Consider the following 23,817-nt stretch of genomic DNA (forward strand, 5'->3'; position numbering starts at 1 on the left):
AAGGTTTGTACCTCCACCACCCTTTCAGCCAGTGCGTCCCACATTACTCTGTCTCAGCACCTCACCTGTCTACCTCATGGCACTCAACTTAAACAAATACCACCACGTTAGTCATCTCTGCGCCAAGGGGAAATGTTGCCTTCTCTCCACCCGTTCTATGTCCCTCATAACAGTATGAAGGTCAATAACGTGATCTGTCAATCTCCTGTGCTCCACGGCAAATGTCACAAGTGTATGCAATGTTCCCTCATAACTCAAACTCTCCAGGTCAGTATGCATCCAGATCAGGAACCTCTGCACTCTCCCCACTCCAAAGACATCCCTCCCATGAAGCGCGGGTCACAAGTGAACGCAGAAATGTAGATGTGGCCTCGATAGCGTTTTCTGTGCTTGCAACATGATCTCCCTTTTCCTACATTCTATTCCTCAGCTAATAAAGGCAAGTTTGGCTTTGACCTTGTTAAACGCCTTATATTCCTGTTCTGCTACCTTAACGGGTCTGCCCAGCAAAGTCCCTGTAATCGTCATGACTTCCCACGGTCCTACCATTACTCATGTATTCCCATATCTTGTTTGTCTTGCCCAAGTGCTTAACTGCACACTTATCCACATAACATTCCATGTGGCATTCCTTAGGCTATTTGACCAGCCTGTCTTTATGCACTTGTAATGTTTGGCCCTCCTCTTGACTATTTACCACCCCACCAATATTTGTCTCCTTAGGTTATTGGAGGATGAGCGCAATATGAGGCTCGGGGGGGAAAGGGATGAAAGATGTTACTGACTGAACACTAACTAATGTCCTTGTTGTTAATTTCAGCATCACCACTGCATGGCCACCACCAACAAGTCCAGAGCACCCCCCTCCACACCTGAGGGCCAACACTTGCAACTTGCGTCACATCATTTCAGCAAGCCAGGCACCAGCGCAGCGACAAACACATCGGTGGGGATTATGATGTTGGCTAGTGTCCTGGGACACAGTGGAGAAGGCACTTCACAATCACTGGAGGAGATAGCACTGACAGAGAGTGCCTATGGCGCCAGCAGCCGGAGGACTGCGGGGGACCAGGCACACGCTGAGTCGGGCAGTGATGATGTGCCTCTGGAGGTGTCAGCAATGCAGCAGCTGCAGGACAAGTGGCAGGGTGCGCAGGAGCATCTGGCAGGGTTGCATGAGGGTGTACTTCACTTGGTCTTTGTGGTGGAGGAATCCAAGCAAAGTGTCAGTGATGGCATGAACCTCAAGACAGAGCTTCAGGCTTCCTCCATTGAGATAAAAACAAAAAACTGCGGATGCTGGAAATCCAAAACAAAAACAGAATTACCTGGAAAAACTCAGCAGGTCTGGCAGCATCGGCGGAGAAGTTAAGAGTTGACGTTTCGAGTCCTCATTACCCTTCAACAGAACGTTCTGTTGAAGGATCATGAGGACTCAAAACATCAACTCTTTTCTTCTCCGCCGATGCTGCCAGACCTGCGGAGTTTTTCCAGGTAATTCTGTTTTTGTTCCTCCATTGAGAGATTGGCGACTCTCAGGGAGAGGGGTTTCCAGCAGATTGAGAATCTTCTGATTGGGTTAGGCTCTGATCTGCAAGGCCTCACAGCACTAATGGCCACAGGCAATGTGGGAGATGTTCTGGGCACCAAGTGTCGCAGCTCGGTGCTCATCCATCTATGGTGAGCAGGGAGGTCCAATGTGACTTCATATTGGCGCAGCAGCTGCCTGTCGTCGCTGCGAGCTCCTCTCAGGGCGCTCCAGATGAGGGTAGCAGCTCCTCCGCCCCTCTGCCAGTGACCGTTGCATCCATTGAGGCTGCGAAAACTAGGGAGGTGCCAGTTTTGGAACTGGCCACTCCCTCCCAGGTGGGGCTAGCACAGGCTCCATGGGCCAGAGGACGGCCGCCAAGGTCATTGAGGCCAACAGGACTGCAGAGTCAGCAGGCTGTCTGACCAGCCACTCCGAGCTATGGGGCGGCAACAAGACGTAGCACCCGCAAACGTAAGCATAAGGTACGTTAGGCACTCCGTGGGTTTGTCACTGGTGATTTTGTGTTGGCCCTAGATTAGGGAATATTTCATTATGTGTGTCAGAGCGACATTTGTTGTTTATCTTGGTGGCAAATTTTCTGACCATGGCTGAGGGTGTTTGCTTTGTGCTGCATTTGTATATTTCACAGACATATCACGAGTGTTTGAGTGGACATTGATGTTTCTGTACTAAGCCCTTAGTTGCATCTGATGAGGTTGAAGATGTCGTACCTAAGTGCCACATCTGGAAGCGCCAGGCAATGCTGGTCCTGCTGATCGATGTGTGTGGAGCTAGCTGAAGGTTCGTTGGATTAAAGTGTCCCAGATGTTCCTGCCTCCTTGGTGTAGTATCGAGTCAGCGTGCTGCCCCTCATCATTGCCCCTTGCTTCCTCATCCTCTGAGCCACTGCTGGCTTCATCATTTGTAGCCTCATCCATTGCGTCAAGGTCTTCATCATCAACTGCATCCTCCCTCTCCAGCGCAAGATTGTGCAGAGTGCAGCACGCTACCACTATCACAGAGATGCGATCTGTGGGGTACTGGAGTGCGCCCCCTGAGCGGTCCAGGCAACGTAAGCGCATCTTGAGAAGACGGATGGCTCTCTCCACCACAGCCTGTGTAGTGCCATGGCTCCTATTGTAGCACTCCTCAGCTTCTGTTCTTGGATGGCAGAGAGGCGTCATGAGCCACCTTCTGAGGGGATAACCCTTATTACCCATCAGCCAACCATCCAGCTGAGCCGGAGCACTGAAGAGCTCTGGCACCTGGGAGTGTCAGAGGATGTAGGCGTCGTGGGAGCTGCCTAGTTATGTCGCACAAATTTGCAGAATCTGCATCCTGCAATTACACGCTATATGCACGTTCATGGAATGGAAGCCCTTTCTATTGACGAAGGCACTGTACTCACCTACTGGCGGCTTGATAGCTACATGTGTACATTCTATTGCACCCTGGACACGGGAGAAGCCAGCAATGGCCGTGAAGCCTCTGGCTCGCTGTGCCTGACTTGCCTGGTCGCAGCGGAAGTGGATGAAGGCCAATGCCCGTCTGAGCAGAGTGTCTAACCTGCTTGACTCAGGTGTGGACAGCTGATTGGGAGACACCGCAAAGATCACCCACTGAGCCCTGGGAGGAGCCAGATTCATTGAGGTGGAGGGCAACTGTGACCTTCAGAGCCGCTGGCATGGGGTGTCCACTAGCAGAGTTAGGGGAGATCTCAGGGCCAATTATCTGACAGATATAGTTCACTGTCCCCCTTGACAGTCGGTGCCTCCTTCGGCACTGCACCTCAGTCATATTGAGGTAGCTGCTTCGCCACCTGTATACCCTGGCAGCAGGATAGTTGCGTCTTCTGCGGCCTCTTCCACCTTGAACAATCTCTTGGCCCTGCGCCCCTTGTGCCTGCGCCTGGCCTCCCAAAGGTGGCTCCCCTGGAGGCTGATTGTCCACTCCTGTCCTCCTCCTTAGTCTATCCCTCCCTTCCTCCTCAGAGGAGCTGCCTCCAGTGGAGATGTCAGAACCCATACCCAGGCTAAATGGAGGCCTCCGGAAAGCTGCAGGCCCGATAAATATTACTGTCTGCAGACTGCCGAGCTGAAGCTTCAACGTACAGAGAAAAACTATTGGAAATCGATCTGAACCGGTAACAATCACACAGGCAAGTTTAAAACACTTTCTGCAATAAATACTTCAGATGAAACATTAACAACCCATCTGAGCCCACATATCTTGCCCAACATCAGCGCGAGACATTTAAAGTGCTGACGTGCGGGCTCCGCCACCCGCACGTCAGCCATAAAATTACACCCATTGTGTTTTACATTCAACAAAAGCAGCAAATAAGGTAAAAGAGGGAAAAAATGGTAAAAAGCCAAAATTAATTACTTAAATGCACGTAGTATTCAGAACAAAATTAATGAATTAACAGCACAAATAGAGGTTAATGGTTATGATCTTATAGCCATTACGGAGACATGGTAACAAGAAGATCAAAGCTGGGAACTAAGTATTCAGGGGTATGTCACTTTTCGAAAGGGCAAGCAGGAAGGAAAGGGTGGTGGGGTAGCTTCATTTGTATGAGATGGAATAAGTACAATAGCAAGAAGTGACCTTGGATTGGAATATGTGGAATCCATATGGTTGGAGTTAAGAAATAACAAGGGGAAGAAGACACTGGTGGGAGTAGTCTATAGGTCCCCTAACAGTAGCTATGCTGTAGGACAGAGAATAAATTGGGAGATAATGAGGGCATGTAAAAAAGTCAGTATATTAATCATGGGTGACTTTAATCATCATGTAGGTTGGGAAAATCAAATTGGCAGAGGTAGCCATGAGCAAGAATTCATAGAGTGTATTCAGGACTGTTTCCTAGTACAATAGTTGTGGATCCAACCAGAGATCAGGCTATTTTGGGTCTAGTAATTTTAATGAGGCAGATTTAATAAGTGATCTCAAAGTAAAAGATCGCTTAACAAACAGTGACGATAACATGGTGGAATTTAGCATTCAGCTTGGGAGTGAGAAACTTAGTTCGGAAACAACTGCGCCAAACTTAGACAAGGGTAATTACAAAAGGAATGAAGGCAGAGTTGGCTGGAGTGGACTGGGAAAGGAGTTCAGCAGAAAAGGCAGTTGATGAACAATGGCAGATGTCGGTTTCACGACATCGTCCGCTCTGCTCGTCAATGGCAGGCTTCATTTCCCGCCACCGCACATTGGGAATTTCATTGTAATATATCTGCATATCATTATAAGCCCAGCTGACTGGAACCATCCTCTCACATTGATTGCACGCTCACATGTTTCACAATAGCATTTATAAGACGTGCACCTGGTGAGCTGTATTTCAAGGCAAACTCGGAAGTGAGTGCACAGTAAGTTTCTGCAGTGCTTGCAGACCTGTTGGATCTCAAATTTGAGGTGTAATGCATTCAGACAAGGGCACAGGCAAGTTGCATTTTCCCAGCTGGCTGACAGTGTGGTGCTGGGAAAGGGCTGCACCGCGGTTGAGGCGAGTTTGGGTGGGGTTGGGGATAAGGGCTGCATTACCGTTGAGGTGAGTTGAAGGGGGAAAGGGCTGCATGGTGGCCGAAGGTAGTACACAAACACGTGTAGGTGGGGGATGCAGAGGGAAGCAGCCATGCATTAGGGAAGCCTTGTATAAAGTGACCATTCCTCTGCAGCTGAGACAGTTCGGGTGCAGCCACATTGACATGCTTGGAGTCACATGTCACGAAACCATAATATTTTTCATAATATTATTGTGATTTATTATAAAGTAAGTTAATAGGGGAGAGTAGAAAAGATTCTATCTGTGTGATTCCATTGAATTGGAGTCAGTTAGACTGAAAGCTTGAGATTATCAAAAGGAGTTAGGTGCAGAAGGGTAATTGAAATGCTAATGAGTAAACATGGATGAGGTCTTAGCATATAAGGTGTGAAGAAAATTTGTATTTTTTAGATAAGTGAAGGAATTATTTGGATTTCAAAGGGATGTTAGGATGTTTACAACTGGTAAGATAAGCAATGCCAGCAGTGCGTTTACTTTTCCCAAAAGGAAAGAGGTCATATTGGCAACATGAAAATTTTTTATATTATGGGAAAAGTAAATTTGCAAAGACATATAGACAATGGTATTTACAGATTAAAGAGAGAGAAACATATGTAAAGGGGAATGAAAGACCATGTCGGGGGGGCCATATAAAAACTAAAAGGAGTGTGTGAAACAGCCTTGGAAAAGCCTCCAGCCATGTTTGCAAAAGTCGACTGTGTCCAGTAACTAAAGTTGGAGAAAAGCCTTTGGAATTCCACTTGCTGATTTTTAAAATTTAAAATCTATTTTGGACTGTTGCTTTAAAGTGGGTGTGTAGCTGGGAGTTAAGTTAATTAAAAATTTTAGCATTTGTTATAGTACTAAGTAACTATGTGCTTCAAATCTTTTTTGCAAATAAATGTTTCAATTTAATTTTTAAAACCTCTAAAGGTCTTCATGGACTCATTGTTCATAGGGCATTTAAGAGTCAACTACATTGCTGTGGGTCTGGAGTCACATGTAGGCCAGCTCAGGTAAAGACAGCAGATTTCCTTCCCTAAAGGGCATTAGTGAACCAGATGGGTTTTTACAACAATTGACAATGACTTCATGGTCATCATTAGACTTTTAATTTCGGATTTTTATTGAACTCAAATTCCATCATTTTCCATGACAGGATTCAAACCCGGATCCCGAAAGCATTACTCTGGGTCTCTGGATTATTAGTCCAGCAAAAATACCACTATGCCATTGCCTCCCCCTCATCCTGAACAAGGTCGTACTACGGAGATACAGTAGGGAAGCTTTAACTTCTCCTGATCCTGTGGCATCCTTTGTGAGCTGAGCCCTTCAGGACTACATTGTCACCAGACACAGATGAAATGCGGGCAGCTGCACCTCAGAGGCGCTGGGAACACACAGGGGGAATGATGGAACTCTGCGCCGCTGGTCCAGGACATTCTGGCAGCAATGATAACCACCTTTGAGGTTCAGGCATGACTAATGTGACCAGTGACAGTGAAGGCACACCATCAGTGTGCTGGGAAGGTTGCACAAAGGAAAGGGAAGAGGCTCTGAACTGAGACACCTGCCCTTATCTTGTGAAGTGATCAATGTTTCACATCTGAGCGACAGGAAAACTGCTCATCAGAACAAGGGGTCACAGGCAAAGAGACATTCTTGGGAGTTTATTAACAAAGAGAATATTATGTACAAGTGATTAACATCCATGCTCAGGCTGTGCAACTACATCTTCTTAACACCCGGTGTGGAAGGGGGTCGGGAAGGAGGAGGACCTCCTCGTGAACCTGCTCCTGGGCCTGGCCAAGTTGGCCATTAACAGGTCCAGGCAGTGGGCGATCGACGGGGGAGTCCTGCCCAATTGTTTGTCCCTCTTCCGCGGCTACATTTGCGGCCGGGTGTCTTTGGAGAGGGAGCACATGGTGTCTGCCGGCACTGTCGAGGCCTTCCGTGCTCGGTGGGGACCGCGGGGACTGGGGTGTTTTCTTGACCCCTTTAATCACATTTTGGTTTAAAGTTTGTAAGTTTCCTTTAAACTTTGTCTTTAGTTTTACAGCTGACCTGAATTAGGGGCTGTGCTTGATTTATCCTAATTTTGTTAATTTAGTTTAATTGTTTTAACTCCAAAAAGAGTTACATCTTCTTAACACCCGGTGCGGAAGGGGGTCAGGAAGGAGGAGGACCTTCTCGTGAACCTGCTCCTGGGCCTGGCCAAGTTGGCCATTAACAGGTCCGGGCAGCAGGCGATCAAGGGGGGAGTCCCGCCCGATTGTTTGTCCCTCTTCCGCGGCTACATTCGCGGCCGAGTGTCTTTGGAGAGGGAGCACATGGTGTCTGCCGGCACTCTCGAGGCCTTCCGTGCTCGGTGGGCACCGCGGGGACTGGGGTGCTTTATTGACCCCTTTAATCACATTTTGGTTTAAAGTTTGTAAGTTTCCTTTAAACTTTGTCTTTAGTTTTACAGCTGAACTGAATTAGGGGCTGTGCTTGATTTATCCTAATTTTGTTAATTTAGTTTAATTGTTTTAACTCCAAAAAGAGTTACATCTACTTAACACCCGGTGCGGAAGGGGGTCAGGAAGGAGGAGGACCTTCTCGTGAACCTGCTCCTGGGCCTGGCCAAGTTGGCCATTAACAGGTCCAGGCAGCGGGCGATCAAGGGGGGAGTCCCGCCCGATTGTTTGTCCCTCTTCCGCGGCTACATTCGTGGCCGGGTGTCCCTGGAGAGGGAGCACACGGTGTCTGCCAGCATTCTCGAGACCTTCCATGCCCGGTGGGCACCACGGGTCTGGGGTGTTTTATTGACCCCTCTAATCACATTTTGGTTTAATGTTTGTAAGTTTCCTTTACACTTGGTTTTACAGCTACCCTGACTTAGGGGCTGTGCTTGATTTATCCCTTATTTTGTTAATTTAGTTTATTTGTTTTAACTCCAAAAGAGTTACATCTTCTTAACCTTCCTAATGCTGCCACTATGTGTTGGTACTCCCCTGACATCCACAGTGGAGCTGGAAGGAGCATGCTGACTGCTACGCCCTGTCTGTGATTACCTTGCCGGGCGTCCTCTGGAGGGCCAAGATCTCAGAGCCCCTGCCTGCTTTTGGGGTCCTGCTGTGTGGCAGTGGAATTCTCCTTGGCCTGTGGAACTGGAGCTGCTGGGGTCACAGGAAGAGGGGATTCAGATGGACGGGACACTCGTGGAGTCACCTGGGTGGATGGCCCTGGGATATGCACCTGCTGATTCTCCTCCCTATGGGTGCCTGATGTCCCCTGGTTGACTCCCTAAGGAGAAGGGGAACCTGGAGTGAGATCGAACTGCCCTGCACCCCTCTCGCATTGACACTGTTGGAGGCCAACTATGGTGTCAGCGATGGACTTCTGCCCACGCAGCAGTTCAGGACCAACGACCTGGACCAAGGTCTCCATGGCGGCTGCAACCTACCAGTGTTGACCTCAGTGCATTGGCATGCCGATGCTATCTCCTCAGACTGAAGATGGATGGACTCCTTCATCGTGCCTTGCAATCTGAGGAGTGCATCCCTTCTTGATGTTCCCGAGCTTCCCTTGCACCTCTAGCAACCAAGGCATGACCGAGTCCTGAAGCTCATTATCTGACTTGGACTCAGCAGATTTCTGGTCCCCAGCAGTCCTCCGAGTTCCGGAAACCTGGGAAGTCCCTGCCTCTGCCTGCTGTGGATGAGAAACTGCGATGTGCTCACCAGATTGTGACCCTGAGGCTATCTTAAAACTTGATACCACCGAGGTGTGTGTCTCTGTGCTGGTGGAGGGTGTGGATGAGCGCTGTGACATGCCTTCAATGAAGCTTTCAGCGGATTCCCTTTTTGAGGTGTCTTTGGGGCTTGAGTCGAGGACCTGGATCGTGGACCCGTTTGGCTGTTTCCCAGACGTGCCTGCGAAAGCAAGGAGAGATAATTAGTGCATGGCAGTGGCCTGTGAACCAGGACACATCACTCACAGCATGATTGTCTCATGGATGTTGCATTGCTGGGTCCTCACTTGGTTGAGCACCGCCAACTTCACTATCAGCACAGGAACGTTTCAGAACTTCACTGGCCAGCTGGATGACGTTATTTTAAAAGCCTGTGAGGACCTTGATTTCAGGCATTCCTCCACCAGTCTGCAACCTCTTCCTTTTGTTGTGTGCAGGATTTTCCTGCATGAATAGATATGGAGGGAGTGTAAGCAGGACACCCACCAGGCTAGGTGATAAGTATGCCTGGCATGTGTGAGTGGTAAGTGGTGAGTGGTGCCTTGGACAGGATGAGGGCAATGAAGGTGTGTGTGAGAGAGTGAATGGCAATCTTCCTTGAACTGGCAGTGAATGAGATCCCTTTGGATGTGTGATGGGTTTGTGCGTTGAGAGTAATGAGGAGTGACTTACTCTGGTGGAATGGAGGAGACCATTCATTCTCTTTCAACACTGGGTGGCTATCCTCTTTTGCGGGGCATTGGCGCTGACCATCATCACCACCACCTCCTATGCTGGATTGGTGACCTTGTTTGCTGGCCTTTGCCCAGAGCAGGGGGTAGAGGACATCACAACGGGCCTCCACAGCATCCAGAAGGCGTTCAGGGATGTGTCACTGCATTGGGAGATTGCAGTCTTCTTGCCTTTCAGGGCCAAATTGGAGGCTTCCCACCAGTGAAATGGTGTGTTTCCTGGGAATTCATGAATAATGAGGCAGGCTCGGGGCAATACAGCTAAATAGCCACCATTGTGGCCAGAAGGTAAAAGGTTCTTTTTCCCACGCGCTACCATACTAAGTGCAAATCACGCTCTGGGGGGCCCTGTGCTTCCATGTCATTGTGTCAGATGTAATATAGCCTGTTGTACATACAAGCTGATTTGCAGTCTCTCACACTTTAAACACAAAGAGAGTGTTTACTGGTGAATATAAGCGAGTAAACAAAGCAGGTATCCCCTCTCCAAAACTCATAAAAATGTAGAAGAGAAAGCAGATTAAAACCATATGAACTGGGATAAATCTGTCTATCACCTTTGGAGACAGCAGCTCTGACCTTGGAGGCAGTGGCAGAGCGGATTTTATTCCAACTCTCATTCACCGCAGAGGGGCAAGATGAACTATTCCAAAACAAAAACGGAAAATGCTGGAAAAACCAGCATTTGTGGAGAGAAAAAAAGAGTTAACATTTCAAGTCCACATATCTCATCTTCAGAGCTAAAGAGAAGTAAAAATGTTATGAAATTTATACTGTTTAAGGCGGGGTGGAGCAGGTGAAGCTGGATAGAAGGCCAGTGATAGGTGGAGGCAAAGGAAAGATTGCCAGAGATGTCATGGACAAAAGGACAAAGATAGTGTTAAAGGTAGTGGTACTGGCTAAAGGAGATACTGATAGTGGCATTAAGGTCAGAAAGCAGAATGTGATAATAGCAGGACAAGGGTAAGCACCCTGGAAATAACAATATGAACAAGTGAATGATGATCCTTGTGGGGGTGGAGTGGGGGGAGGGGACAGTGGTAGGAAAAAATATTGAAAATAGGATAAAAGGTGGGGTTAAACAACGAACAAAAATGAAAATAACTAAAAATAAGTAAATAAAAATAAAAATTAAAACATTGAAATTATAAAATGAAGATGAATAAAAAGGGGATAAAAAGAGGGTGATGATGGAGGAGAGAGTTCATGGCCTGAAGTTGTTGAACTCAATGTTAAGCCCAGAAGGCTGTAATGTGCCTCATCGGAAGATGAGGTGCTGTTCCTCCAGTTTGCATTGGGCTTCACTGGAACATTGCAGCAGGCCAAAGACAGATATCTGGGCATGAGAGCAGGCTGGGGTGTTGAAATGGCAAGCGACATGAAGGTCTGGGTCATGCTTGCGGACAGACCGAAGGTGTTCCGCAAAGTGATGACCCAGTCTGCATCTGGTCTCTCCAATGTAGAGGAGCCCGCATTGGGAGCAGCAAATGCAGCAGCCAAATTGAAGGCGGTGCAAGTGAAGCACTGCTTCACCTGAAATGAGTGTTTGGGCCCTTAGACGTTGAGGAGGGAGGAGGTAAAGGGGTAAGTGCTGCACCTTCTGCGATTGCATGGGAAAGTGCCATGGGAGGGGGATGAGGTGTTGGGGATGATGGAGGAGTGGACCAGGGTGTTCCGGAGGGAATGCTGATATTGGGGGCTGGTGAAGGGAAGATGTGTTTGGTGGTGGCATCACGCTGGAGTTGGTGCAAGTGGCGGAGGATGATCCTTTGAATGCGGAGGCAGGTGGGGTGAAAAGTGAGGACTAGGGGGACCCTGTCATGGTTCTGGGAGGGAGAGGAAGGTGTGAGGGCAGAGGTGCGGGAGATGGGTCAGACATGGTTGAGGACCCTGTCAACCATAGTGGGTGGGAAACCTTGGGTTAAGGAAGAAGGAAGACATGTCAGAAGTGCTGCTTTGGAAAGTGGCATCAACAGAACAGATGCGACGAAGGCAAAGGATCTGAGAGAATGGGATGGAGCCCATACAGAAAGCAGGGTGTGAGGAGCTGTAGTCGAGGAACCTGTGGGAGTTGGTGGGCCTGTTGTGAATATTGGTGATCAGTTTATCAACAGGAATTTAGACAGAGAGGTCAAGGAGGGGAAGGGAAGTGTCAGAGATGGACCGTGTGAAGGTGATGGAGGGGTGGATATTGGAAGCAAAATTGATAAATTTTTTCAGGCCTAGATGAGAGCATGAAGCAGCACCGACACAGTCATCAATGTATGAGAAAAGATTTGTTGGGGTCGGGGTACGGGGGCGGTGGGAGGCAGTGGAGGTTGGGGGTGGTGCTGAGTAGGACTGGAACAAGGAACATTCCATATATCCAATAAAGAGATAGGCATAAAAGCAAAATACTGCGGATGCTGGAAATCTGAAACAAAATCAAAAATTGCTGGAAAAACTTAGCAGGCCGGACAGCATCTGCGGAAAGGAAGACAGAGTTAACGTTTTGTGTCCGAAAGAGACAGGCATAACTGGAGCCCTGCGGGTACCCATAGCCACACCTTTTATTTGGAGGAAGTGAGACAAGTTTAAAGAGAAATTGTTCAGTGAGAGAGCAAGTTTAGCCAGACAGAGGAGGGTGGTGGTGGATGGGGATTGTTCGGGCCTCTGTTCAAGGAAGAAGCGGAGGACCCTCAGACCATCCTGGTGGGGGTTGGAGGTGTAGAGGGAATGGATATCCATGGTGAAGAGGAGGCGGTTAGGGCCAGGGAACCGGAAATTGTTGATATGACATAGGGCATCAGAGGAATCATGGATGTAGGTGGTAAGAGGCTGCATAAGGGGAGAGAGAACGGGGTCAAGGTAGGAAGTAATGAGTTCCATGGGGCAGGAACAGGCTGACACGGTTGGTCTACTGGGACAGTCCTGTTTGTGGATTTTGGGTAGGAGGTAGAAGCGGGCTGTCCGAGGTTGGGAAACTATGAGGTTGGGAGTTGTGGAGGGAAGATCTCCAGAGGAAATGAGGTCAGTGACATTCCTGGAAACAGTGGCTTGAGGTTCAGTGGTGGGGTCATGGTCCAGTGGGAGGTAGGAGGAAGTGTCTGCGAGTTGGCGCTCAGCATCTGCGAGATAGAGGTCAGTACGCCAGACAACAACAACACCACCCTTGTGAGCAGGTTTAACAACAAAGTCAGGGTTGGACCTACCTGAGAGAACGAAGCGTGGCAAGTTTGGAAGGAGATAGGTTAGAGTGGGTGGGAGGAGCAGAGAAATTGAGACGGCTGATGTTACGCCGACAGTTCTCAATGAAAAGATCAAGAGCAGGTAAGAGGCCAGAGGGAGGGGTCCAGGAGGAGGAAGAATCCTGGAAGCGGGTGAAAGGATCTATAGAACAGGGGAAGGACCCGTGCCCAAATAAGTGAGCACGGAGACAAAGGTGGCGGGAGAAGAGCTCAGCATCGTGCCGAGCCTGGAATTGAGGGTGTAGGGGTATGAAACTGAGCCCTTTGCTGAGTATTGTACATTCAGCATCAGAGAGGGGAAGGCCAAAGGGTATGGCGAATATACGGCAAGGGCTGTGATTAGATGATGGGATAGGTTCAGAGGGACAAAAAGGGGTGGAGGGTCCTAGATGGGCATTGATATCAATGCGTTGTTGGAGCTTGCATTCCTTAGCATCTGAAAGGAAGAGACAATGTTTCTTGTTAAGGCATCGGATGAGACGAAGAATAAATTGAAAATGGGGACAAGGACAGCTTTGAGATAGAGTGAGTCGGTAGTGCTGGAGTGAGAGGTCGAGTGTGTTCATATGGCGGCACATGGCACTGAGTCTGGATCTCAGGATGTGGTGAGAACAGCAGTCTGAGGAGCATTGCATGACCCAGAGATACCTGTAATCCTTGATGGATTTGAAACAGCAGGGATGGAACTTCAGTTGGAATCCACGTGGGGTAAGTCGGAGACAGAGACGGTCACTGAGGACGGAAATATGTCTGTGAAAGCGAGTTTTGTTAAACACCTGGTCAAACACCAGAAGGGTAATGGAAAGCAGTGAAGGTGAACAGGGCAAAATAAACAAACAGAAATCCTGTCGGAGAGAAGAGCAGTACTTCTTCAAGGTAGGCATTCCTGGAAGAGAAATGGCAGTGAATTAAACAATAAGATAAAAGCAAAATACTGCGGATGCCGGAAATCTGAAAGATAAACAGAAAATGCTGGAAAAACCCAGCAGGTCTAACACCATCTGTGGCAGGAAAAAAAACATAATTAACATTTTGAGTTCGTATGACTCTTCTTCAAAGTTGAAGAGAAGTAAAAATGTGACAAAATTTATACTGATTTAACAGAGGCCCGAACAATCCCCATCCACCACCATTCTCCTCTGCCTGAAACTTGTTCTCTCACTGAACAGTTTCTCCTTAAACTTGTCTCCCTTCCTCCAAATGAAAGGCGTGGCTATGGGTACCTGCATAGGCCCCAGTTATGCCTGTGTCTTTATGGGGTATATGGATTGTTCCTTGTTCCAGTCCTACTCAGGCCCCCACCCACAACTCTTTTTTCGGTACATCGATGACTGTGTTGGTGCCGTTTCATGCTCTCGTCTGGACTTGAAAAAATGTATCAATTTTACTTCCAATTTCCACCCCTCCATCACCTTCACGTGGTCCATCTCTGACACTTCCCTTCCCTTCCTTGACCTGTCTCAATTTCTGGTGATAGACTGTCCACCAATATTCACTATAAGCCCATCAACTCCCACAGCTTCCTCGACTGCAGCTCCTCACACCATGCTTCCTGTAAGGACTCCATCCCATTCTCTCAGTTCCTTTGACTTCATTGCATCTATTCTGATGATGCCACTTTCCAAAACAGCACTTTTGACATGTCTTCCTTTATCCTTAACCAAGGTTTCCCAACCACTGTGGTTGACAGGGTCCTTCACCGTGTCCGACCCATCTCCGTGCCTCTGCCCTCACATCTTCCTCTCCCTCCCAGAACCATGACAGGGTCGCCCTTGTCCTCATTTTTCACCCCACCAGCCTCTGCATTCAAAGGATCATCCTCCGCCACTTCTTCCAACACCAGCATGATGCCACCACCAAACACAGCTTCCCTTCACTCCCTCTGTTGGAATTTCGTAGGGATCATTCCCTCTGGTACACCCTGGGCCACTACTCCATCACCCCCAACACCTCATCCCCTTCCCACGGCACCTTCCCATGCAATCACAGAAGGTGCAACACCTGTCCCTTTATCTCCTCCCTCCTCACCGTCAAACACTCCTTTCAGGTGAAGCAGTGCTTCAATTGCACCTCCTTCAATTTGGTCTACTGCATTTGCTGCTCCCAATATGGTCTCCTCTACATTGGAGTGATCAAACGTAGATTGGGTGACCGCCATGCGGAACACCTTCAGCCGGTCCGCATTACATGACCCATAGCTCCCTGTCGCTTGCCACTTCAACACCCCATCCTGCTCTCATGCCCACGTGTCCATCCTTGGCCTGCTGCAATGTTCCAGTAAAGCCCAGTGCAAACTGGAGGAACAGCACTTCATCTTCCAATTAGGCACTTTATAGCCTTCCAGATTGAATTCAACAACTTCAGACCATGAGCTCTCTCCTCCACCCTCACCCCCTTTTTTTATCCCCTTTTTTTCAATATTCATCTTCATCTTTTAATTTTTCTTTTTTCTTTTTATTTGTTATTCACATATTCCTATTTTTACTTATTTTCATTTTTATTCATTGCTTTATCCCCACCTTTTATCCAATCTTCAATCTTTTTTCCCACCACCCTCCCCTCCCCTCACCCCACCTCCACAAGGGCCATCTGTCACTTGTTCATGTTGTTCTTTCCAGAGTGTTTACCCTTGTCCTGTTATTATCACATTCTGCTGGCTGACCTTAATGCTAGCATCAGCATCTCCTTTAGCGAGTACTCTATCATTAAGCCCCCTTTGTCCTTTTGTCCATGACATCTCTGGCAATCTCTCCTTTTCCTCTATGTCTCACTGGCCTTCTATCCAGCTTCACCTGCTCCACCCCCTTTAAACAGTATATATTTCATCACATTTTTACTTCTCTTTAGCTCTGAAGAAGAGTCGTACAAACTTGAAACATTAACTTTTTTTCTCTCTCCATAGAAGCTGTTAGATCTGATGATTTTTTCCAGCATTTTCTATTTTTGTTTCAGATTTCCAGCATCCGCAGTATTTTGCTTTTATATTTATGAATTATTCCGAACTAGTTAACGCCTTTAATGCCAGCATATAGCACATAACGTCCAACCTGCAGGACAAGTTACTCACTTGTCATGTTCATTTTTGGTCCTGCACAATTGAAACCCTCCACTTCTTATTTTATTTTTCTCCCAGTATGCATTTGCAACGAACAATTTGCTTAACGTTGGAAGATGGACAGCCAATTTTTTTTTCAGTTGAAATGTTTACTGCATTGTGTTTGTAATTTTTTTTTGAAAAAGTTTGAATGGAAAAAATATCCTCACTCCGACATTTAGGCCAGGAATTCCCCCAACCCCCACCCCGCCTGACCCCAACCCGCACTGTGGCAGCTTTCCCTGCGGTGGGGCCAGTGAGCCATTGAAAGCATGAGCAGCTGGAAAATTCTACTCCTAAAATTTTCTCCAGTTGGAGTGTGGGGTGTGTTATTAAGAATGCAATAACGGAATCTCATGGATTTCTCCTTAACAAAAGGAGGGCCAACAATTATGTTCAACCTTGGAAGCAAGGTGTAATTTTACATGCGACACAGTTATCACAGTCAATAGTACATCATTTGCTTATAACCGAGTGCTCAGTAGCTGGGACACTGCTGGTGCTGTTTTTCACACATACACTCAGGATCCCAGCCGTCAGAGGGAACGTAAAAAATTGTATGAGGGCCTACACTGTGTGATTTGCCCCAGGCCCCGCACCCCTCTCGGGATGGCCCTGAATCTGGGGAAGCATTCTGTGTTTCTTGAACAGAAGGAAAAATGTCTATTAAAGATCCAATTCTTATCAAACTGGAAATGGCATTGCTTCACATGGTAATTCCTTGTTTAATTCTGAATAAACTTCAGAACAAGCTTAACCTTATGCACAGGTTTTTTGCAACCTACACACAAAGTGGCCTTTGCATATTGTTAGTGGATTGCAAAAGTCTAAGTGACCTTGGTTTGTTATTGATAATATTTTATTATTCGGAATATATTATTGGCACAAATTCAAATCTTGTCTATGGCTGGAGCTTTGAATAAAGCAGCTGTTGCCAGATTGGCTTCTAACCGTCTCTCTCTCTCTCTCTCTCTCTTTCTCTCTCTCTGGCAGACTTTTGGCTGGGGTACCTCTTATGATGTATCAACACTTACAGAGCAAAACAACATTGAACTGAAGAGTCAGGGAAAAAACATTTACAAATAATCTTAGTGCGAGATGCTGAGCTGCAGCAATATCTGCATCGGTTAATTTCTACTACGGCACTCACTATTATGAGCAATGAATCTTCCTTGCCTCTCCCTGTTCACTCCCTCCCTGTTCACTGATGCCTGCGCTACATTTCCTGATTCAATGGCAGGACTGTTGAACAAACACTAGTGCCCTTCTTGAAGCCAGCTCCACAAAAATTCAGGCAAAACTCCTCCAAAATCAACTTTGATGGACTGGATACCGTGCCTGGATGGCCTAAAAGCATCTTCTCGCCATTCTCAAATTCTCAAATGGCCAACGTTCTGGGAAGGACAAAGTAAATGCTTCAAAGACACTCTGAAGCTCTTCTTGAGTGTGGTAGCATTGACATTAATGACTGGGAGGAGCTTTCTGCCAATTGTTCAGAATAGCAACAACTTTGTCCATTAAGCTGCATCACACTTTGAATCCCGACACCTTAATGATGAGGCAGAGTGGCGGCAAAGAAAGAAAAGGAAGTAAATTCTGCACTCCAGATCCCACTACCTTGTGAGACATTCTGCCTCATGTGCCCAAAGATCTGCAGATCAAGAGTTGGTCTGTTTAGTCACAAGAAAATCCTTGGCAGAAATGTCATCCTCCAATCAAGGGACTGTTGCCATTCACTGATCAAAATTTCCTTGGAGTACCTCTTCAATTTATCATTGCCCTCTACTTCTATTGCAAAGCTAATTTTAATGCAGCTCATTCATTTATTCATTACACAGAACATGCTTAAGTTCCTTCCGAAGGTTCGTGTAGAGAGAAAGGTTAGGTTTCATCTACTAATTTAATTATTTTTGAAAAACCAGACTGTAATTTTCAGGTATGACTTCTGGAAACATGATTAGTATTCACAATGAACATGTAAAGCATGAAGTCAGGGAAAGTATAAATATTGAGCTTATGTTTTTTTTATCTCCAGGTGCTGGCACAAAGTGATCAAGTGAGAAAAGAAGCAGAAGATTCAGGTCCACTCACTGAACTGGAATATTGGAAATGCATGTCTGCTAAATTCAATTCCATCATAGAGCAACTTAGAGGACAACATTGCAAGGCAGTGATCAATGTTTTAAAAACAAGTCACTCAAAAATGATAAAGGTAAAAATTATCGAAAAAGCAGTATGAGGACATATATCGCAATAAAGCATTTTGTAAATATTTTAACAACAGCTTAGAATAATAATTAGGTCAGGATTTTTATATGGGAACAGAATACCGGAATTTTTCATAAAATAAGGGTCTTCACAGATATCTCCAGGTTCAGATCATAACAAAGTGGGGGCTCTTGCAGGATTTTAAACGTGGGCAGCGGGTGATTGGACGCGGAATAATAATTGGCCTGGGACTGGAAATCCTTGATATCATCACAGAATCACAGTGCACAAGAGGCCCTTCAGCCCATCGAGTCTGCACCAACATGTGAGAAACACCCGACCAACCGACCTAATCCCATTTACCAGCACTTGGGCCTTAGCCTTGAATGTTATGACGTGCCAAGTGCTCATCCAGGTACGTTTCAAAGGATGTGAGGCAACCCTCCTCCACCACCCTCCCAGGCAGTGCATTCCAGACCGTCACCACTCTCTGGGTAAAAAGGTTTTTCCTCACATCCCCGTTAAACCCCCTGCCACTCACCTTGAACTTATGTTCCCTTGTGACTGACCCTTCAAGTAAGGGGAACAGCTGCTCCCTATCCACCTGTCCATGCCCCTCATAATCTTGTACACCTCGATCAGGCCGCCCCTCAGTCTTCTCTGCTCCAATGAAAACAACCCAAGTCTATCCAACCTTTCTTCATAACTTAAATGTTTCATCCCAGGCAACATCCTGGTGAATCTCCTCTGCACCCCCTCCAGTGCAATCACATCCTTCCTATAATGTGGTGACCAGAACTGCACACAGTACTCCAGCTGTGGCCTCACCAAGGTTCTATACAACTCCAACCTCCCTACTTTTGTAATCTATGCCTCGATTGATAAAGGCAAGTGCTTTCTTCACCCCACTAACGTGCACCTCGGCCTTCAGAGATCTATGGACACACACACCAAGGTCCCTTTGTTCCTCAGAACTTCCTAGTGCCTAGCCGTTCATTGAATACTTCCTTGTCAAATTACCCCTTCCAAAGTGTATCACCTCACACTTTTCAGGGTTAAATTTCATCTGCCACTTATCTGCCCATTTGACCATCCCGTCTATAACTTCCTGCAGCCCAAGACACTCAAGCTCACTGTTAATTACCCAGCCAATTTTTGTGTCATTAGCAAACTTACTAATCCTACCCCCCACATAGTCAGCTATGTCGTTTATATAAATGACAAATAATAAGGGACCGAGTACAGATCCCTGTGGTACGCCACTGGACACTGGCTTCCAGTCACTAAAGCATCCTTCTGTCATCACTCTCTGCCTCCTACAATTCAGTCAATTTTGAATCCATTTTACCAAATTCTTCTGTATCCCATGTGCATTTGCCTTCTTTATAAGTCTCCCATGTGGGACCTTGTCAAAGGCTTTGCTGAAATTCATATAAACTACATCAACTACACTACCCTCATTGACAAACCTGGTCACCTCCTCAAAAAATTCAATCAAATTTGTTACGCATGACCTCCTTCTGACAAAGCCATGCTGACTATCCCGGATCAAACCTTGTCCCTCCAAGTGGAGATAGATACTCTCCTTCAGAACTTTCTCCAATAGTTTCCCTACCACTGACATTAGACTCACTGGCCTGTAGTTCCCTGGCTATCCCTACAACCCTTCTTAAATAACAGAACCACATTAGCTGTTCTCCAGTCCTCTGGCACCTCCCCCTTGGCCAGGCAGGAATTAAAAATTTGGGTCAGAGCCCCTGTGATCACCTCCCTTGCCTCCCTCACCAGTCTGGGACACAAATCATCTGGACCTGGAGATTTGTCCACTTTTAAGCCTGCCAACACCTCCAATACCTTGTCACTCCCTATATCAATTTGCTTAAGAACCTCGCAGTCTGTCGCCCCAAGTGTGATACCTTCATCATCATTCTCTTGGGTGAAGACGGACGTGAAGCATTCGTTCAACACTCTAACGATGTCTTCTGGCTCCACCCATAGATTGTCCCCTTGGTCCCTAATGGGCTCTACTCTTTCCCTGGTTATCCTCTTCCCATTGATATACCTATAGAATATCTTGGGATTTTCCCTACTTTTATCAGCCAGTGCTTTCTCATATCCCCTCTTTGTTCTCCTAACTGCTTTCTTAAGCTCCACCCTGCACCGTTTGTACTCCTCTAATGCCTCCACTGATTTGCTCCCCTTGTACCTGCTAAAAGCCTCTCTTTTCCTTCTCATCATGACCTGAATATCTCTGGACATCCATGGTTCTCTGGGTTTGGTACTCCCTCCTATCACCCTAGAGGGAACATGTGGAGCCTGTACCTTCCCCATTTCCTTTTTGAACATCCTCCACTGTTCCTCTGTAGATTTCCCCACAAGTAACTGTTCCCAGTCTACCTGGTCCAGATCATGCCTTATTTTACTAAAATCCACTCTCACTCAATCCAGATCATTTTTTTGCAACTTGTCGATTTCGTTATGTATAACAAACTTAAACTATACCATGTGTGGTTGCTATCGCTAAAATGCTCGCCCACCACCACCTCAGCCACCTGTCTGGCTTCATTCCGCAGAATTAGGTCCAGCAATGCACCGTTCCTTGGTGGACCCTCTACATATTGACCTAAAAATTTCTGTACACATTTCAAGCAATCCACTCCATCCAAACCCTTAACACTATGTCTATCCCAATTAATGTTGGGAAAGTTGAAATCACCTAATATAATTACCCTATTGTTATTGTTTTTACACATCTCCACAAATTGTGCAGGTATTTGCTTCTCAATTTCCCGCTGACTATCTGGGGGTCTATAATAAACACCTAATAATGTGTTTGCCCCTTTTTTATTCCTAAGCTCTATCCACAAATCTTCATTTGATGCCCCCTCCAAGATATCTTCTCTCCTTAATGCAGTAACTGACTCCTTAGCTGATAATGCAATGCCTCCTCCTCTTTTACCCCCTCCCCTGTCCCGCCTGAAGATTCTATATCCCGGAATGTTGAGTTGCCATTGGTGGATCTTTTTAACAAGTACATGGAGGTAAACAAGTACTGGATATAGGTATTGGAGTTGCTGTGAGGTATATTTTATGGGTTGGAATTAAAAATGACGTTGGAGGTTCCTAAGATTTTTTTACAGATAGAAAAGGAAATGAAAGGGCAGAAAAATAAAAATAAAGGGCATTTCAAAGGGAGCAAGCGGAAATGCAGGATAATGTAAGGAAACTGGAACTGGAATTCCAGGCAAGAGAGAAGGATAAGGAAAGAGAGAAAAGTGAAAGAGAAAAGGAGTGGGAAAGGGAATACCAGCTTAAAAAGCTGCAAGATAAAGATGAGAGCTCTGATTCTGAGGAAAGTTCTGATGAGGAAATAACCTTTAACCTAAAACGCAGTGGTGAGATGTTTAAGTTTTGTCAAGCTCTCCCAAAGTTTGACGAAAGAGATGTCGAGGCATTCTTTATTTCATTTGAAATAATTTGAAATATCATTTGAAATGAAGGTAGCTAGGCAAATGAAGTGGCAAAAAGAAATCTGGACATTACTTTTACAGAGTAGGTTGGTAGGTAGAGCTCATGAGGTTTATGCTTCACTTTCAGAAAAAGTATCAGTGGATTACGATGCAGTAAAAAAAAGGCTATTCTGAACGCATATGAGTTAGTCCCTGAGGCATACAGGCCAAAATTTCAGAATATAAGGAAACAGCCTGGGCAAACTTATATTGAATTTGAAAGGGTAAAGCAAAATAATTTTGACAGTTGGATAAGAGCATTAAAGGTAGAGACAATGTATGAAGTTCTTAGGGAAATAATTCTCTGGAAAGAATTGAAAGGTTCACTTCCTCTTGTAGTTATAACTCATGTTGAAGACCAGAAGGTTAAAACAGCTAATCAGGCAGCAGAGATGGCTGATGATTATGAATTGGTCCATTAGATCTAAACCCTTTTTCTGTCATCCCCATAAACCTGAGAAGGATAGAAGATGGGAAGGTGAAAGGAAGGCAAATTGTCATGGAAGAGAAGGGACAGCTCGGAATTCTCAGGAAATTTCTCCTCAGACCTGAAAGGAAGGTACTGAGGGTGGAAGTGATATTTGAAAGCCTAAGTGTTTTCATTGTAGTAAGGTAGGACATATTAGGGCAGATTGCTGGAAATTAAACGGTAGATCTATTGCAGTAGTAGGAGCACCTAAGGAATCCTCAGGAAAGGTTGCATCAGAAAAGGTAATGGTTGTTAAAACTGTGTCAGTAGTACAGGTGAATCGTGTTCCCATAGAACATACAGGAAAGGAGGATATGGTTCAGAATAGTCCAGAGAGTTCTTCTTTGATTTCTGGTGAAGGAAGTCAGGTTAACAGAGGACCTGGATGTTTTGTGTCAAAGGGAGAAGTGTTCCCTTACTCCTCTAACAAAATAAGTAAGCAGCTTAAAACTTTGAGAGATATAGGGGCAGATCAATCATTGACGGTAGCTGATGATGCAATTTGTGTTCCTAATAGTTTTGTGAAAGAAGAAGTATTAATAAGGGATATTAATGGAATTTATGAACCCGTTTCTTCATGTAACATTAACTTACAAAGTCACTTTGTAAATGAGTTGTTATGGTGGGAATTATTCCTAGATCACCTATTGAAGGGGTGGATTTTATTCTGGGTAATGATTTGGCTAGTGGAGACAGTAAAAATAGGGAAGTCTTGCTAAAACTATACAAGGCACTAGTTAGGCCATGCCTAGAATACTGTGAACAGTTTTGGTTCCCTTATCTAAGGAAAAATATACTGGCATTGAAGGCAGTCCAGAGAAGGTTCACTAGGTTGATCCCGGGTATGGAGGGATTTTCTTATGAGGAGAGGTTGAGTAGATTGGGCCTGTACTCATTGGAGTTTAGAAGAATGAGAGGCGACCTTATTGAAACATATAACATTCTTAGGTGGCTTGACAGGATAGATGTTGAGAGGTTGTTTCCCTTCTGGGTGGGTCTTGGGCCAGAGGGCATAATCTCAGAGTAAGAGATCACCCATTTAAAACAGATGAGGCGGAATTCCTTCTTTCAAAGGGTAATCTGTGGAATTCTTTACTGCAGAGGGCTGTAGAAGATGGGTTGTTAAATATATTCAAGGCGGAAATAGACAGATTTTTAATCAGTAAGGGAATCAAGGGTTATGGGAAAAGGCAGAAAAGTGGAGTTGAGGATTATCAGATCAGTCTTGATCTCATTGAATGGCGGATCAGACTCGATGGGCCGAATGGCCTACTTCTGCTCTTACGTCTTATGGGCTACGTCTGTATTACAGCAGACTGTTGATCATGTTGATCTTAACAAACTTCAGGAAACTACCGAGGCCAAAAATGAAACACTTATTGCAGATAACAAGCAATTGAAGGAAAACCTGATCAACATAGAAAACCAACTTTCATGTGTAAAAGAGGAACTTGCTAATGAAAGAAGAGAATTGGAAAGATCAATTGAGAATCAGTCACAAAAAATAGAACATTTGATTGAGGACTTGAAATGTCTAAATGATAAACTTGTAGAAGCAAATTTAACAAAGGTCAATCTTCAGTTAAAGCTTGATGAACTTCAAGCATCAATAGTTGCTATGAAATATCAGGGAAAGTGCCTTGAACAATATAAAGGAATTGTTGGTAAATCAGAATAATTGGTTGAATGCAGAACTAAAAACCAAAACTAACGAGCTGTTAGAATTTAATCAAGAAAGGAGCAATGAGATTCATGAACTTCGAAG

At 45.8% G+C, this 23,817-nt stretch overlaps 1 protein-coding gene across 1 annotated transcript in view; it reads left to right on the plus strand.

Moving 5' to 3' along the window:
* The window catches only part of LOC121278118 (dynein heavy chain 8, axonemal-like), a 2,067,071-nt gene that overhangs the window by 185,002 nt on the left and 1,858,252 nt on the right, over nucleotides 1-23,817 (plus strand). Inside the window, 1 exon segment of the mRNA XM_041188205.1 lies at nucleotides 17,902-18,078. Coding sequence (XP_041044139.1) covers nucleotides 17,902-18,078 — 177 coding nt within the window.

The sequence above is a fragment of the Carcharodon carcharias genome, chromosome 5 (genome assembly GCF_017639515.1).
Source record: "Carcharodon carcharias isolate sCarCar2 chromosome 5, sCarCar2.pri, whole genome shotgun sequence".
Lineage (NCBI taxonomy): Eukaryota > Metazoa > Chordata > Chondrichthyes > Lamniformes > Lamnidae > Carcharodon > Carcharodon carcharias.